The 12,523-nt window shown below is 39.4% G+C and overlaps 2 protein-coding genes across 2 annotated transcripts; both read left to right on the top strand.

Moving 5' to 3' along the window:
• The first annotated feature begins 201 nt into the window (after positions 1–201).
• Positions 202–5,669, top strand: LOC107564637 (mitochondrial dynamics protein MID51-like). The gene is made up of 5 exons (XM_016249767.1): positions 202–323; positions 1,534–1,686; positions 2,672–2,828; positions 3,189–3,514; positions 4,321–5,669. The coding sequence occupies exons 2-5, from the start codon at positions 1,552–1,554 to the stop codon at positions 5,098–5,100; spliced, it is 1,398 nt and encodes a 465-aa protein (XP_016105253.1). The 5' UTR covers positions 202–323; positions 1,534–1,551; the 3' UTR covers positions 5,101–5,669.
• Positions 5,670–7,454: 1,785 nt separating this feature from the next.
• Positions 7,455–12,523, top strand: smcr8b (Smith-Magenis syndrome chromosome region, candidate 8b). Its single transcript, XM_016249748.1, has 2 exons — positions 7,455–10,207; positions 12,098–12,523. Exons 1-2 carry the CDS (start codon positions 7,620–7,622, stop codon positions 12,513–12,515), a joined length of 3,006 nt encoding a protein of 1,001 aa, XP_016105234.1. The 5' UTR covers positions 7,455–7,619; the 3' UTR covers positions 12,516–12,523.

Raw genomic sequence — 12,523 nt, 5'->3', positions numbered from 1 at the left:
AGTATAAGAAAATATAACACGCAAAATAACTTATGAAAAATCGTACAATATGTAGCCACCCCGTTAAATTAATTGTTATAAAATATATGCTTTTTCATTTTTGTCCATGCATAGAAATTCCATAGAAACACAACAACGCTCTTTCACCGTGAAGTTGTGACGTATGGAGATACTGTCATCTCATTGGTCCATATGTACGTCAATCCGCGGGATAGTGACGTATGAGGTGTTTGTTATAGGTGAGAGCGCAAGTGTGTGCTAGACAAACTGACTAGATTTGATACTCTACTGTAATGGCTCTGAATTGACACTACCTTATAAAGGTAAGTTAACTGTTTAACTCGTGATTAGGCCTATAAACTGTTAGTTGTGTAACATCAATACGCGTGTTAGTTTTCTGCGTTCGACAGCTGGTGAAGTTAGCAAACGCTAATAACAAAGCGAAGCGCTATTGTTTAACTCTTAACTACAGGAATTAATTTTTCGAATATTTGGTGGTTTAATGTCATATTTAGCAAGGGAAAACGTCATGTATTGATATACGTGTTAAACAGCGCGTCTGTAAACGTGGCAGATTTAAACCATTGATAGTGTTAAACAGTTCTGCATAGCTTTACGTTAACGTTAGCTGTCTTATCTGAAAACACAATTAATGTTATCTAGGCTTTAAAGTCCATCTGGATGCAGGCCTCCTGTCACTTAATGTGTACTAACTTAATGTGTATTTGACTGTTTATCCAATAACCATATAAAGATTGTAGACTTCTTTTTTTGTAGTCTGTGAGCTGGCCAAGAACTTGCTGTGCTTTTTGGAAAATACCTTTGGAATGTAGTTCTTGGCCAGCAACTGTAAATCTGTAAATCCTTTTGGAATAAAAAAATATTAAGCCTAAAAGGTATTTATGAGATACTGTATTCACCCATGTCTTACTAGTGTAACCTGTAGATCACAGATGGAAACTGTACTCTAAGTCAGGATCACAAAATTATCATATGAATAAGTGGAGAGTTACATGGGTCTAATTTTAGACCTGGTAAAGCCCCCTCCTGGGTCTGAGTTCATGAAAATCCATGGCTATTTCTGAGAGAGTGAGAGAGTTAGAGAGAGGGGGAGTGAGTGTGTGAGAGAGAGAGAGAGAGAGGGAGAGAGGGAGAGTGAGTGAGTGAGTGAGTGTGAGGGAGAGAGAGGGAGAGAGAGGGAGAGTGAGTGAGTGAGTGAGTGAGTGTGAGAGAGAGAGAGGGAGAGAGGGAGAGGTGAGGCTTCAGTCGCCTGGTCTGTCACGTAGCACATGTGAGAACTGTGTCTTAACCTTCATGACAGCGTACTGTGATGGTACATTAATCATATCAGATGGTTAAATCAATAATAGCACTTTAATTTATAGTACTGTGATACTGATGACTACTATTTATGGTACACAAATGGTATTCTTAGTACCATAATTATATCATGATATATGTCTAAAAACTGTGATGTATGAGGAAGTGCATGTGAAATCAAATGGTCATGTAATTCTCTATTGATATCTCCAGACACTCACAGAGGACGTGATGTATTATTCGAGTAAAAGGCGAGGAGAAGATGGAATTGCTGCTGTCATTGACTTCCTCTTGTCCAATGCCCGGCTGGTGCTGGGGGTCGGCGGAGCTGTGGTGCTGGGCATTGCCACATTAGCTGTGAAACGGGTGATTATTCATTTTAGCGTATTACACACCACAAAGTTCTGAGTGGTTGATATAGTTTTGTTTATAGAGTGCAACAGTGTTAATGAGGGAAAGAACTACAATTACACTGCACTAGCATTATGAGCAACATTAAAAGTAAAAGCAATGGATAAACATAAAACCATGTTCATATATATATATATATATATATATATATTAGTGCTGTCAAACGATTAATCGCATCCAAAATAAAAAATTGTTTACATAATATATGCGTGTGTACTGTGTATATTTATTATGTATATATAAATACACGCACATACAGTTGAAAATATGAAAATATGTACATGTATATATTTATATTGTATATAAATATATTTAATATATAAACATATTTTTCTGAAATATATATATATATATACACACACATATACAGTAGTCAACATTTGAAGTGGATCAAAACCTTTAATCAAAGTTGTCCTAAAACCTAAAATCAAAATGCATTCTTTCACTTGGATGAAATGTTTTGATCCACTTCAAATGTTGACTACTGTATATATGTGTGTGTGTGTGCGTGTGTGCGCGTATGTACAAATATTTACATAGGAAAACTGACTCCACATCATTTGTAGTGCTTTATCGGTGTAGGCAGGTGCTTCAGAGTTTTTTGCCTAAATTAGTTTGTTTAGATTCTCTGTTTGGGGGAGATTTCTTTGCAGAATTATGGGTAATGTCATTTTCACCAGGATTGCAGCTGTTAAACATGATTATTTAAAACATAAGTTGAAACAATGCAGGCTGATGGCTTCCACGAAAGTATATACCACTGATTACTGTGAACCTCATAGCTCTCATAGTGTTTATAAATTATCCTTAAATCAATTCCAGTTGAGAAAATGAATGTAATTTTTGCTTCTAGAACCTAACTGATACACGCTATTAGAGCTTATTTTGATTACTTGTTAATTTGTTGTGTCCTATATTTGCTCTACCTGTGATGTTGTAGCTGATAGAGCGTGCCGGTAGGCCTCCTGATGAGAAGCCTGACAAGAAGATGACGGACAGCTGGGAGGAGTTAGGCTTGGTCAGTGCCTCCCCCAAACTACTGCACAAGGGTATAGAAGGAGTGGTCATGAAACAGATTGCTGCCGCAACCAAGAAAGGTACATACTTGGGAAATACCTTGGTTTGGATGACTTAAAGTTTCTTGTTGCTAAAAGGCAATTAATTAAAAGTGACCCTTATTCTGCACAATTCATCAGTGCATGCTAGTACAGGCAGAACTCCACCTCTCAAACTGGTCAATGTTAACCAGAAGTCAAATTATTTTACTATTACTATTTATCAAATTATTACTATTAATGAAATAGAATAGAATTGAATATAATGTACATTGTCCCATTTTGGGAAAATTGTCTTACTTGGGCTTTAATGTTGTCACTGAACATCCCGTTTCATCATGTTATGGAAGTAAACTGAGTTGTGAATGCTGTTTTCAGTAAAAACCCTTTTTTTGTGTTTAGCGGAGCTGTCCCAACCCATCCCCCTGCCCTCACCTGAGCCCCAGCGCTGTGACACTGAACCACTTCAGCGACGGAAACGCATGGATCTGTGTGTGATGACGTTTGTGGAGCGTCTGCAGCAGTACTACAGAACACGAGTGTGTCTGTCAGCGGAGGAGGTGTCTGTCGCACAGCAGCGAGCGTTAGATATAGGCACAGAGATCCAGGCCTTCCTGCACTCCAAACACCCAGACATGCCGCTGGGAGACATGACGCTGGCGGGGTCACTGCTCGACGACCTGCAAGTGGTAAAAGCCGACCACACCTGTCTGATCGTGCCCCTACAGGTATCGAGATTCTTTGTGGGCCACTTGTTTACTTGCACGTGTAAAAAAAAAAATGTCCTGACTATACAATAGTTCCTATCATGTACATCTCAAAGACCCATAGAGATCCATGATATCCAGAGCTAGCCTGCAGTTTTTTTTTTACAGATAATGTATGTTGTTTGTTCTTCAGAATTCCTGGGTCATGCAGATTTCAGCAGATATTATATTATATTTATTATAATACAATATAAATGAAATATAATATAAAAAATCAAAAGCTAAAATTCAAAAAACTATATGTAGGTCTTCCATAAGCTTTTCCACCATTTTTAAATGAGCATCGTTTTTGGTGACTCTTTGTAAAATCTTTGTCAGTGGTTGACCAAATTTAGGTCTGAATATGATCAAATTAAATTGTTTATTCCCTGGATTCAGTGTAATATAATATAATGTAATATAATATAATGATCTGGGAGTTGCCAAAAACTCTTGATTATTTATTATAATATAATTAATATATAATAATATGGGGTGTGTGTTATATTATATATATATATATATTTATTATATAATTTTCAACAGTGTTTAAAAAAAAAATAATCGAGGTCCCTAGTTTTTAATTTACATTAAGGCCTGTTCAATTGATTCTTTCTACGATATATCTACAATTTTGTTGACCAAAATTGGTTTAGATCATATTCAGACCACCCTTAATATCACAACTATCACCCGTTGAATCTTTGGACCTTACAATGGCCATGTGCTTGGCCCTGAAATTTTTCTTGAGGCTGTATTTAAATTTGCTACAAATGTGTTCCATACAGTTGGAGTCCAGTCTGTGGACGCCTATTGCCGGAGAGGACACATTTTTGGGTCACCCTCAGTATTGCATGGTTCGGCGTGAAAACCTTGAGTACTTCCCAAGGGGGCGGAGCTACTGGGACCGACATTTGCTGGGTGGATACCTGTCATCACGGCTCGTTTCTGAGCAACTAGGCAAGACGGTGATGGAATCGTTGAACTGGCCATCGCTGACCGGAACCCTGGAGTGCGAGGTGCGACCAGTGCTTGGGTCTCCAGAGCTCAAATTGGAGATTCACGGGTTAACCCAAAGCAGTTATGACAGTGGAGAACGCTTCTATATAACAGTGTTGCCAACAGTGCGCCTTGCCGAGATGACACTTACAGCGCAACGAGAGATCACCGGGTCATTCGACTACGTCTGGTATCAGAGCCTATACACCAGCGAAACGGCTAGACTAGCAGCGCTTGACAAAGCAGACTCGGGGGTCAGAAGGAAGTGCCTAAAAACGCTAAAGGCGGTGTGCCACAACTGCCCTTCGCTACGCAAGCTCAACGGCAGCCATCTTTGCAACGTCATTCTACACACGAGTGAAAAAGAAGCAGATTGGTCGGAATCAGCGTTTGCTGATAGGTTCCTGCAGGCGATCACGGAGCTAATCGGATATCTGGAAATGGGAATCTTGCCTAGTTACTTCAAACCTAATGTCAATCTGTTTCAGGGCTTTACTGAGGATGACATTGATGAGATGGGCTTCATGCTGTACTGTGCTGTAACTGAACCTGAGATTCTACTGATCTGATTCACTCTCTCTCCTACACCTCCTATACGCACAGAGCAATACATTTATCAAAACAACTGGCATTAATGCACCTTCAATCAATGAATGTAATATTACATATCTTTTCTATAAGGTTTCTGTTCACTGTCCCCTATATGTGTATTTCCACTTACCTACTCCTTTAAGGGGATTTTGAAGCTTCATTTAACTATACAGCACTTAGCTAGTCAGGAATTTTGCTTGGATGTAGATTTGAAAGAAGTGAGAGAAATATTTCATGGTTTAGACTTTAGATATAGCCTATTTTCTTTTGTTAATAGCCTGTTCTGAGCTCTGCGTTGACCAAGAGTATATTTTCTACTATTTTGCTTTTTGGAGCAATGGCAGTAATCATAGCCAATGTATAGAGCAAATACTCAGTATTAAGACAATAAAGCAGTAATGCGTTGAATTTGTTGAAAATATTTTTCTATGCATTTTTGTCTGTTGTTCTTGTGTACAAAGAAGCAACACTACTGAGTGTGTTTGATTGGGGGAAATGTGCATTGAGGGTTGTCTAAGCCTTTATGCCCACATTCTATTCTATTCAATACCAGCTTTAATGGCTAAGAAAAGACAGAAATAATGAAACAAAGTTAATATGTAAAGCATGTTTCCCTGTATGCATCTTATGATAACTTGCCAACAAGTTTGGTTAAAAAATAGCAGAAACAATAAAAATATTGGTAGGATCAAATTTCACACCAGTCCTACAGAGCTGATAGGGTCACATGAGATATGAATTCTTGTTTGCTATTGGGATGCGTGTCTGAATAAAGATTGTTCACAATTTTCACAGTTGTTTGTGGTGTCACTTCTGCTTGTTATTACCATTAATATGAATTACATGCTTATCATTCAAAGTGTTTCTGTATGCTATAGTTCCTCTTTCAGTTTTGATTTTGCTGCTATCATGTGAAAATACAATAAACTAAAGTCATGGTTTATGACAGGTCAAATAAAAACGATATGGCATAACCGTAAACCAGCAGTTAACAGGCCACTTCCTTTATAGAAATGTAATAAGTTTCAGCAAAAATACCATAAACCGTCAATGTTTATGATAATTTGACAGAAAAAAAACTAAAAATGGGCTTCTAATAATCATTTAGGTCACTCACTTTTACATTTCTTGGAATGGCCTAATGTCAAAATAAGGTCAGAAATGAACAGAGGCTTACTTGCCTGTACAGAGTTCCTATTCTAAGAATATTATACTTCAATTTTTATATGAATTTTAGTAAGGAAGTGGCAGTAAAAGGATTGGCTGATTAAAATACATGCATTTGATTTGTATTGATACTTTAAGAAAAATGGCAATAATAATATTGTCATTTGCCTGATGACTGTTAACATTTACGAGAGACCAAAAAATGTAATAACGCGCGTTCACATTTGATTTTCTTCCACGTTTATTTTGAGGAATTGGTTTGAGGCGGAAACAAGTAAGGATTGAGCTGGTTCTGATCACTCCCCCAACCAGAGGTGTCACATGGCTAACTATGGCAAAAGCTGCTTCTGTTACCGCTCTCCGGGAAGCGCTTTAATGTGTGTTTACTTCTAAACAGCGAGATAAATGAACTTATTTTAAAAAAAGCGCAAAGGATTATTAATTTGAATCCGTCAGCGAACACCGGCAAGTTCATTTATACGTGTATTATTCTGAACTGACTAACGTTACTCAGTTTTCATGACATTGCGTTTGTCATGGTCTGTATAGTGCGTCAGGCATGTCATTTTTAAATCGGTGTGAACTTGATCATGTCATGCTTGCTGGGGTTTTGAAATACGTGTCGTTCTCTTTTAATGCGGCGATAGATCACAGTTTACTGGAAATACGGAGTAAAACTAGACCTGCACTGGATCAGGACAGCTATTTTGACAGCACCGTTTCAGGGGTGTAAAGTATGTGAGTGATACGTTTTCTTAAGTATTATTGTGTGTAATTAGTATTTCAGTCCTTTTTTATTATAGTTTCACGTTTAAATACATCGAGACTTTTTTTATTAATAGCAATTTTAGACTTTCAGTGTGCCAAATATATAATAGGTTATCATCACTTAAATCTTAAAAAAAAAAAATCCAGAAGAGTAAGTCTTTCAAATGGACGTCTTGCAGTTTTTATTTAAAACCAGTGAAATCTATTTCATTTTTCCACACTGGTCCATTTGTCCTGTGAAGAGATTTCAGCAATCACAGCATATAGTGGTTGACCTAAACTCTTGCTTTATTATTTATTTTTTTACTGGAGAAACTTAAATTGAATGCGAATATAATATCTATAACTATAAACTATACAATCAGATGCTGCTGAGTCAATGAAATTTAACATTTAATGTAACAGGACATAGGTTACATCTGTGGTGGTAACAGCCTTAACTAAAGACATTATGAAAATCATAATTAAATGTGGAAATGTTTTGACACAGTCCTTTAACTAAAGTATAATTTCGCAATATTTTTTACACACCTGTTCGGTTCATTTTAAACTTTTTACCACCATGATTAGTTCTCCAGACTTGGTGGCTTACACCAAAGAAACAGATTTCAGTGAAATAGTCAAAGACCCATCAGTACTTCCAGAGGAACTGTCTGTTCCCTTGTATCCCTACACTGGGGACACCACCCCATGGTCCAAGACGTCTGGAGCTAATTTTACGAAGGACTTCATCCTTTTATCAGAGTTTTCAGAGCAAGTTGGGCCCCAGCCTTTGCTTACGGTTCCTCCTGAAACCAAGGCTTGTGGGACGTTTGATTTGAACCACTTCTCCCTTCGGATCATGTCAGTGGACTATCAGACCTCGCTCACCGGCCCGGCAGGTTGTGGCTCTTTGAAACTGAACTTTGTAGAAGACTCAAAGGTAGTTTTAGGGGATTCTAGAGAAGGAGCGTTTGCATATGTGCACCACCTTACGCTTTATGACCTGGAGGCTCGAGGGTTTGTGCGACCTCTCTGCCTTGCCTATGTGTCGTCTGATGAGAATAAAATCATACAGCAATTCCAGCAGCTTTCCACAGAGTTCTCCAAAGTCTCCGAATGTCTAAAAACAGGGAACAGGAAGAACTTTGCAAATGAACTGGAGATAAAACTGAGAGATTTGGAGCATACAAGAGTCGTGTTACTTAGAGAAATAGAAAGAGAGGTAAATAATACATCTGTAATGTGCACCAATGAAAGGGAACGCATGTTGAATGGTATACCTACATTAGATGTGAAACTGAAAGAGAAATCACTATCTCACAAAGATGAAGTGAAATTACAAGAGAAAGGCAGATGTGAGATTTCAAGAAAGGCAGAAGTAGAGTGTGAAAAGGGGAATAGGTCATGTATAACATACGATAGAGATGAACAATTTGGAGGGAGAAGGAAGAACAAGCAGGATAAAGGATCTTGCCCAACGCCATTGGCTAACAAAGGTGATGAACTGGCCAGTGTAGAAAAATTCATTCAGGAATACAAAAGCCTTCTAAAACAGGTCACTTGCTACCAAACCAGGAAGCTTAGAGACTCTGAATATTCTCCTTATGAACCGGATGACCTTCCTCATTCTTTTGAGTTTGACCTGGATGATTTAAGGCACGGTCAGCTTGCTGGGCCAGTGCTAGAATGTAATGTTTTTCCTTGCACGGACACACCCTCACATTCTCTGAAGCCGATTAACTCCATTTCATCTTGCCGATTTGACAAGCGTCTGAAAACTCTCGAGGAGTTGTGTGATGACTACTTCCACCAACAGGCTCTACAGCAACTGAACTCCATTGAGAGGACATTCAGAGGAGACGCCTGTCATCTCTACTCACAACAACTCTGCCGCAATCTTCTCCGCAACCTCAAATCTACCAATTTCTTATTTGAGGATCCATGTGACTTGGAAGAGGAAGTGGGGTTACAGATTGGAATAGCTGGTCAACATTCAGTCCGACAACCCTCGTTTCTTCCTGCACCATCGATTCTAAGTGCACCTGTCAGTCTTGAGTCATACGTCTCCTGCGTTGAAATGGTGCCAATCAAACTAGAGCTGGGTGGATCTAGCCAATCTCCGGCTGTACCCAGCTATGTAAATACCCCAGCCGAGGATAACCGACCCCTAACATCCTCTGTAGTAGAGACTGAAATGGAAAATGGGGGCGTAGTTTCGGCTTCGGATTGCCAAGAAAATGTGGAAATGTGTGTTTCAGCTTTGATGAAGACCAGTATTAGTAGTGGAGATAGTATTGAGGTCTTAGGGACGGAGAAGTCCTTCAGATCCCAGGATTCAAATATACTAATGGATACAGCACTGCAAAGACCTCCACCTATGTCCACTACAGCAGTGCTGGAAGGTCTAAACCAAGGGAGGGTAACTACCATACGGACTTGCAGTGAAGACAGCATTGAGGTGCTTTGCACAACGGAATCAATCCTACCAGAAGACCTGCGTGCTTCATACCCTTGTGCAATTGATGAGGAAAGTCCAGAGCAAGAGACTGATGAGAAAGACATATCTCACAACCAAGAGGACAAACAAGTTGAGTGCGTTTACAGTGTGGGAAATAAAGTTCCTGGAGACCATGGAGCCACCTGTATGGAGGAGCCGCAAGATTTTTATCCTGCTGTCACCTTAACCCCACCTGACTGTCCTATGACTTTGACCCTTGGTCGGTCAAGCTCCCAAGATGCTTGTCATGCATCAGAATTAATCCCTCTCTCTTTGTTAGATGAGCCCTGCCGGATAGTACCTGATGATTTGTCAGACTGCTTCAGCTATCGGAGCACCACTGCCTCTACAACCTCCGAATGCACTTTTCCTACTTGTCTTCCAAAGAATAAAAGAGAAGGTGGGACCAGACGGAGACGTGGCAGAGTAGGGCGAGCAGCGTTGCAGTTCTTGCGACAGTTTCCCTTTGCAGTGCATGCAGTGTTTAGCCTTCTGTGTGGCCGAACTTTGGTAGTACTAGGCAGCGAGGAGGCTGCAGTGAGGCGGCTGGTTACAGCACTGTCTGTGTACATGCCACATCTGAGTAGATACAGAGACGGCATTCAACCTTGGACATCAACGCCGCTGCAGCTAGCTGACCTGCTCAACTGGAAACTTATCGGCTTTAACAGGTAACATCTACTATGCATCTTAAACATGTTTGACTTCCTGTTTTCAAATGGGAACCAAATTTCTTGATTAGCTAGTTCATACATATATTTTGTGGGTAAACTCTGCAGGAAGTTATCTGGTTAAGTCTGACATATGTCACTATTTCTGGGTCAAAATACTTTTTCAGATTCAATTCAATTCAAGTTTATTTGTATATAGCGCTTTTCATGATGCAAATCGTTGCAAAGCAGCTTTACAAATAATTATAGTTTCTACATTATATATTTAGTAATAGCTTATCAGTGGTGACTATCTCAAGTTGATGTCCATATGGCAGAAATGTACGGTAAAAATCAAGCAGTTAATGTCATGTAATCAAAGAGACGGTGAACACGATTAACAGCAATGATTATATGTTGCGATCAAACCTATCATCTGAGGTCCTCTGGGGGATTGGCATAATCTCTTCTCAGATCACATAATCAAAACACAAGGAGTGCTAACATTCATTCTTTGTTGGCTGAAGTACTACTTAATTTCTTTATTTCCATACCTGAAATCTTAGTTGGCCAGATAGGGATTCATCTTTTCTGAATCATTAAAATATTGGTGTCTGCAAACTGTAGTTTACCAACCCCCGGTTTCACAGACAAGGCTTACGCCTAATGCCAGACTAAAATCTAAGTCTGAGCTGTTTTAACTGAAAGAAACTTGCTCTGACTGATCTTAAAATATATCAGTGCCTTTATTTTGTCTCAAAATGCACACCAGTAATGTTTTTTTCTAAGGCACGTTTATAAAAATTACTTAAATGTCCTAATTGAACTATGGCCTAATCCTGGCTTAGTCTAAGCCCTGTCTGTGAAACCAGGCCCAAGAGTTTTGGAAAACAGCTTAATGTTGATGATACACGGGGCAACTTTTTTTGGAACAATGTTGCTTGGGCACTTTTACATTGAGAACGGGTAACAAATTTCTGTCTGGATACTTTAGATCAGTCGTGGGCCCTGTCTCACCTGGTCACCAATTGATGGCAACATTGCCCTGTGTATCATCAGCCTAAATCAGGGGTAGGCAAGTTCGGTCCTAGAGAGCCGCAGTCCTGCAGAGTTCAGCTCCAACCCTGGGAAAAAAAAAAAAAAACTCACCTGCCTATAGCCTTAGTAATCCTGAAGACATTGATTAGCTTGTTCAGGTGTGTCTGATGAACACAGTCCTGGGCTCTGAACTCTGCAGGACTGCGGCTCTCTAGGACCGAACTTGCGTACCCCTGGCCTAAATTGATAGTTCACCCAAAAATGAAAGCTCACCCTTACGTTGTTCCAAACCCTTAAGACCTTCACTCATCTTTAGAGCACAAATTCAAAATAAAGTCATTATTTTTGCTTTCTCTTCACACAAAAAGTATTCTTGTAGCTTCATAACATTATAATTGAACCACTGATGTCACATGGACTATTTTAACAATGTCATTACATAACGTGTCAGTTGCATTGCTGTCTGTGAAGGGTCAGAAAGCTCTTAGCTCAGATTTCATCAAAAATATCTTAATTTGTGTTCCAAAGATGAACAAGTCTTACCAGTTTGGAAAGACATGAGGGTGAGTAATGACAGAATTCTCCATTTTGGGTGAACTATCCCTTTAAAGTTGTGCTATAAAAGAAGTGCTTCTAAATGGCTGTTAAAATGGAGTAGAGGCTTGGATCCAGAATGGAATGTCAGTATTTCATGACTTATCAAGCAGACCTTCAGGTACAGGGTTGAGTGCCGCTGGAATGTAGCATAAACATTCAGTGTTTTCTTCCTCACCCTTTTGGTACAATTTTAACAACTATCATGAAGACAAAAACAGCATAGACTGTTTAGCTAAGATGAAGCCATCTTGACTGTTTGTTTTTATATTTACTCAGGATGTGCTGTTTTACTTACACAAATATGCCTCACTGCCTGGGCCATTACAGCCGATACCTCAGCATTCTAGATGTGGATCAAAAGACACTGCGCTGCCCAGTCTACAGTGGTACTCTTCTCAACCCGCTGGTGGAACCAAGGAGCCACTTTAAACGTGGAAACACCTACTTCATGTTTGCTCAAAGTGTGCAAAGCAAGCTGGTCACCACAGCATTCCTTTTGACATTTTCACATGGTTTCCATACGCCCAGAAGGCCTCGGGAAAGTACATGGACACAATGTTTTCATTCTGAAATTCACAGAGACGATAAGAAAATCCTAAATTATTTATCTGAACTCATCAAACTGCACTTCATGGAGGTTCCACCTAATGTCCTCAGATTCAGCTACACCACAAACTCTATTTTCAAACTTTGAAAGTGTCA

This window comes from Sinocyclocheilus grahami, unplaced genomic scaffold (assembly GCF_001515645.1).
Source record: "Sinocyclocheilus grahami isolate Dianchi unplaced genomic scaffold, SAMN03320097.WGS_v1.1 scaffold25.1, whole genome shotgun sequence".
NCBI classification, from domain to species: domain Eukaryota; kingdom Metazoa; phylum Chordata; class Actinopteri; order Cypriniformes; family Cyprinidae; genus Sinocyclocheilus; species Sinocyclocheilus grahami.
The sequence above is the reverse complement of the archived record's forward strand: the minus strand, read 5'-3'. Positions and strand labels throughout refer to the sequence as shown.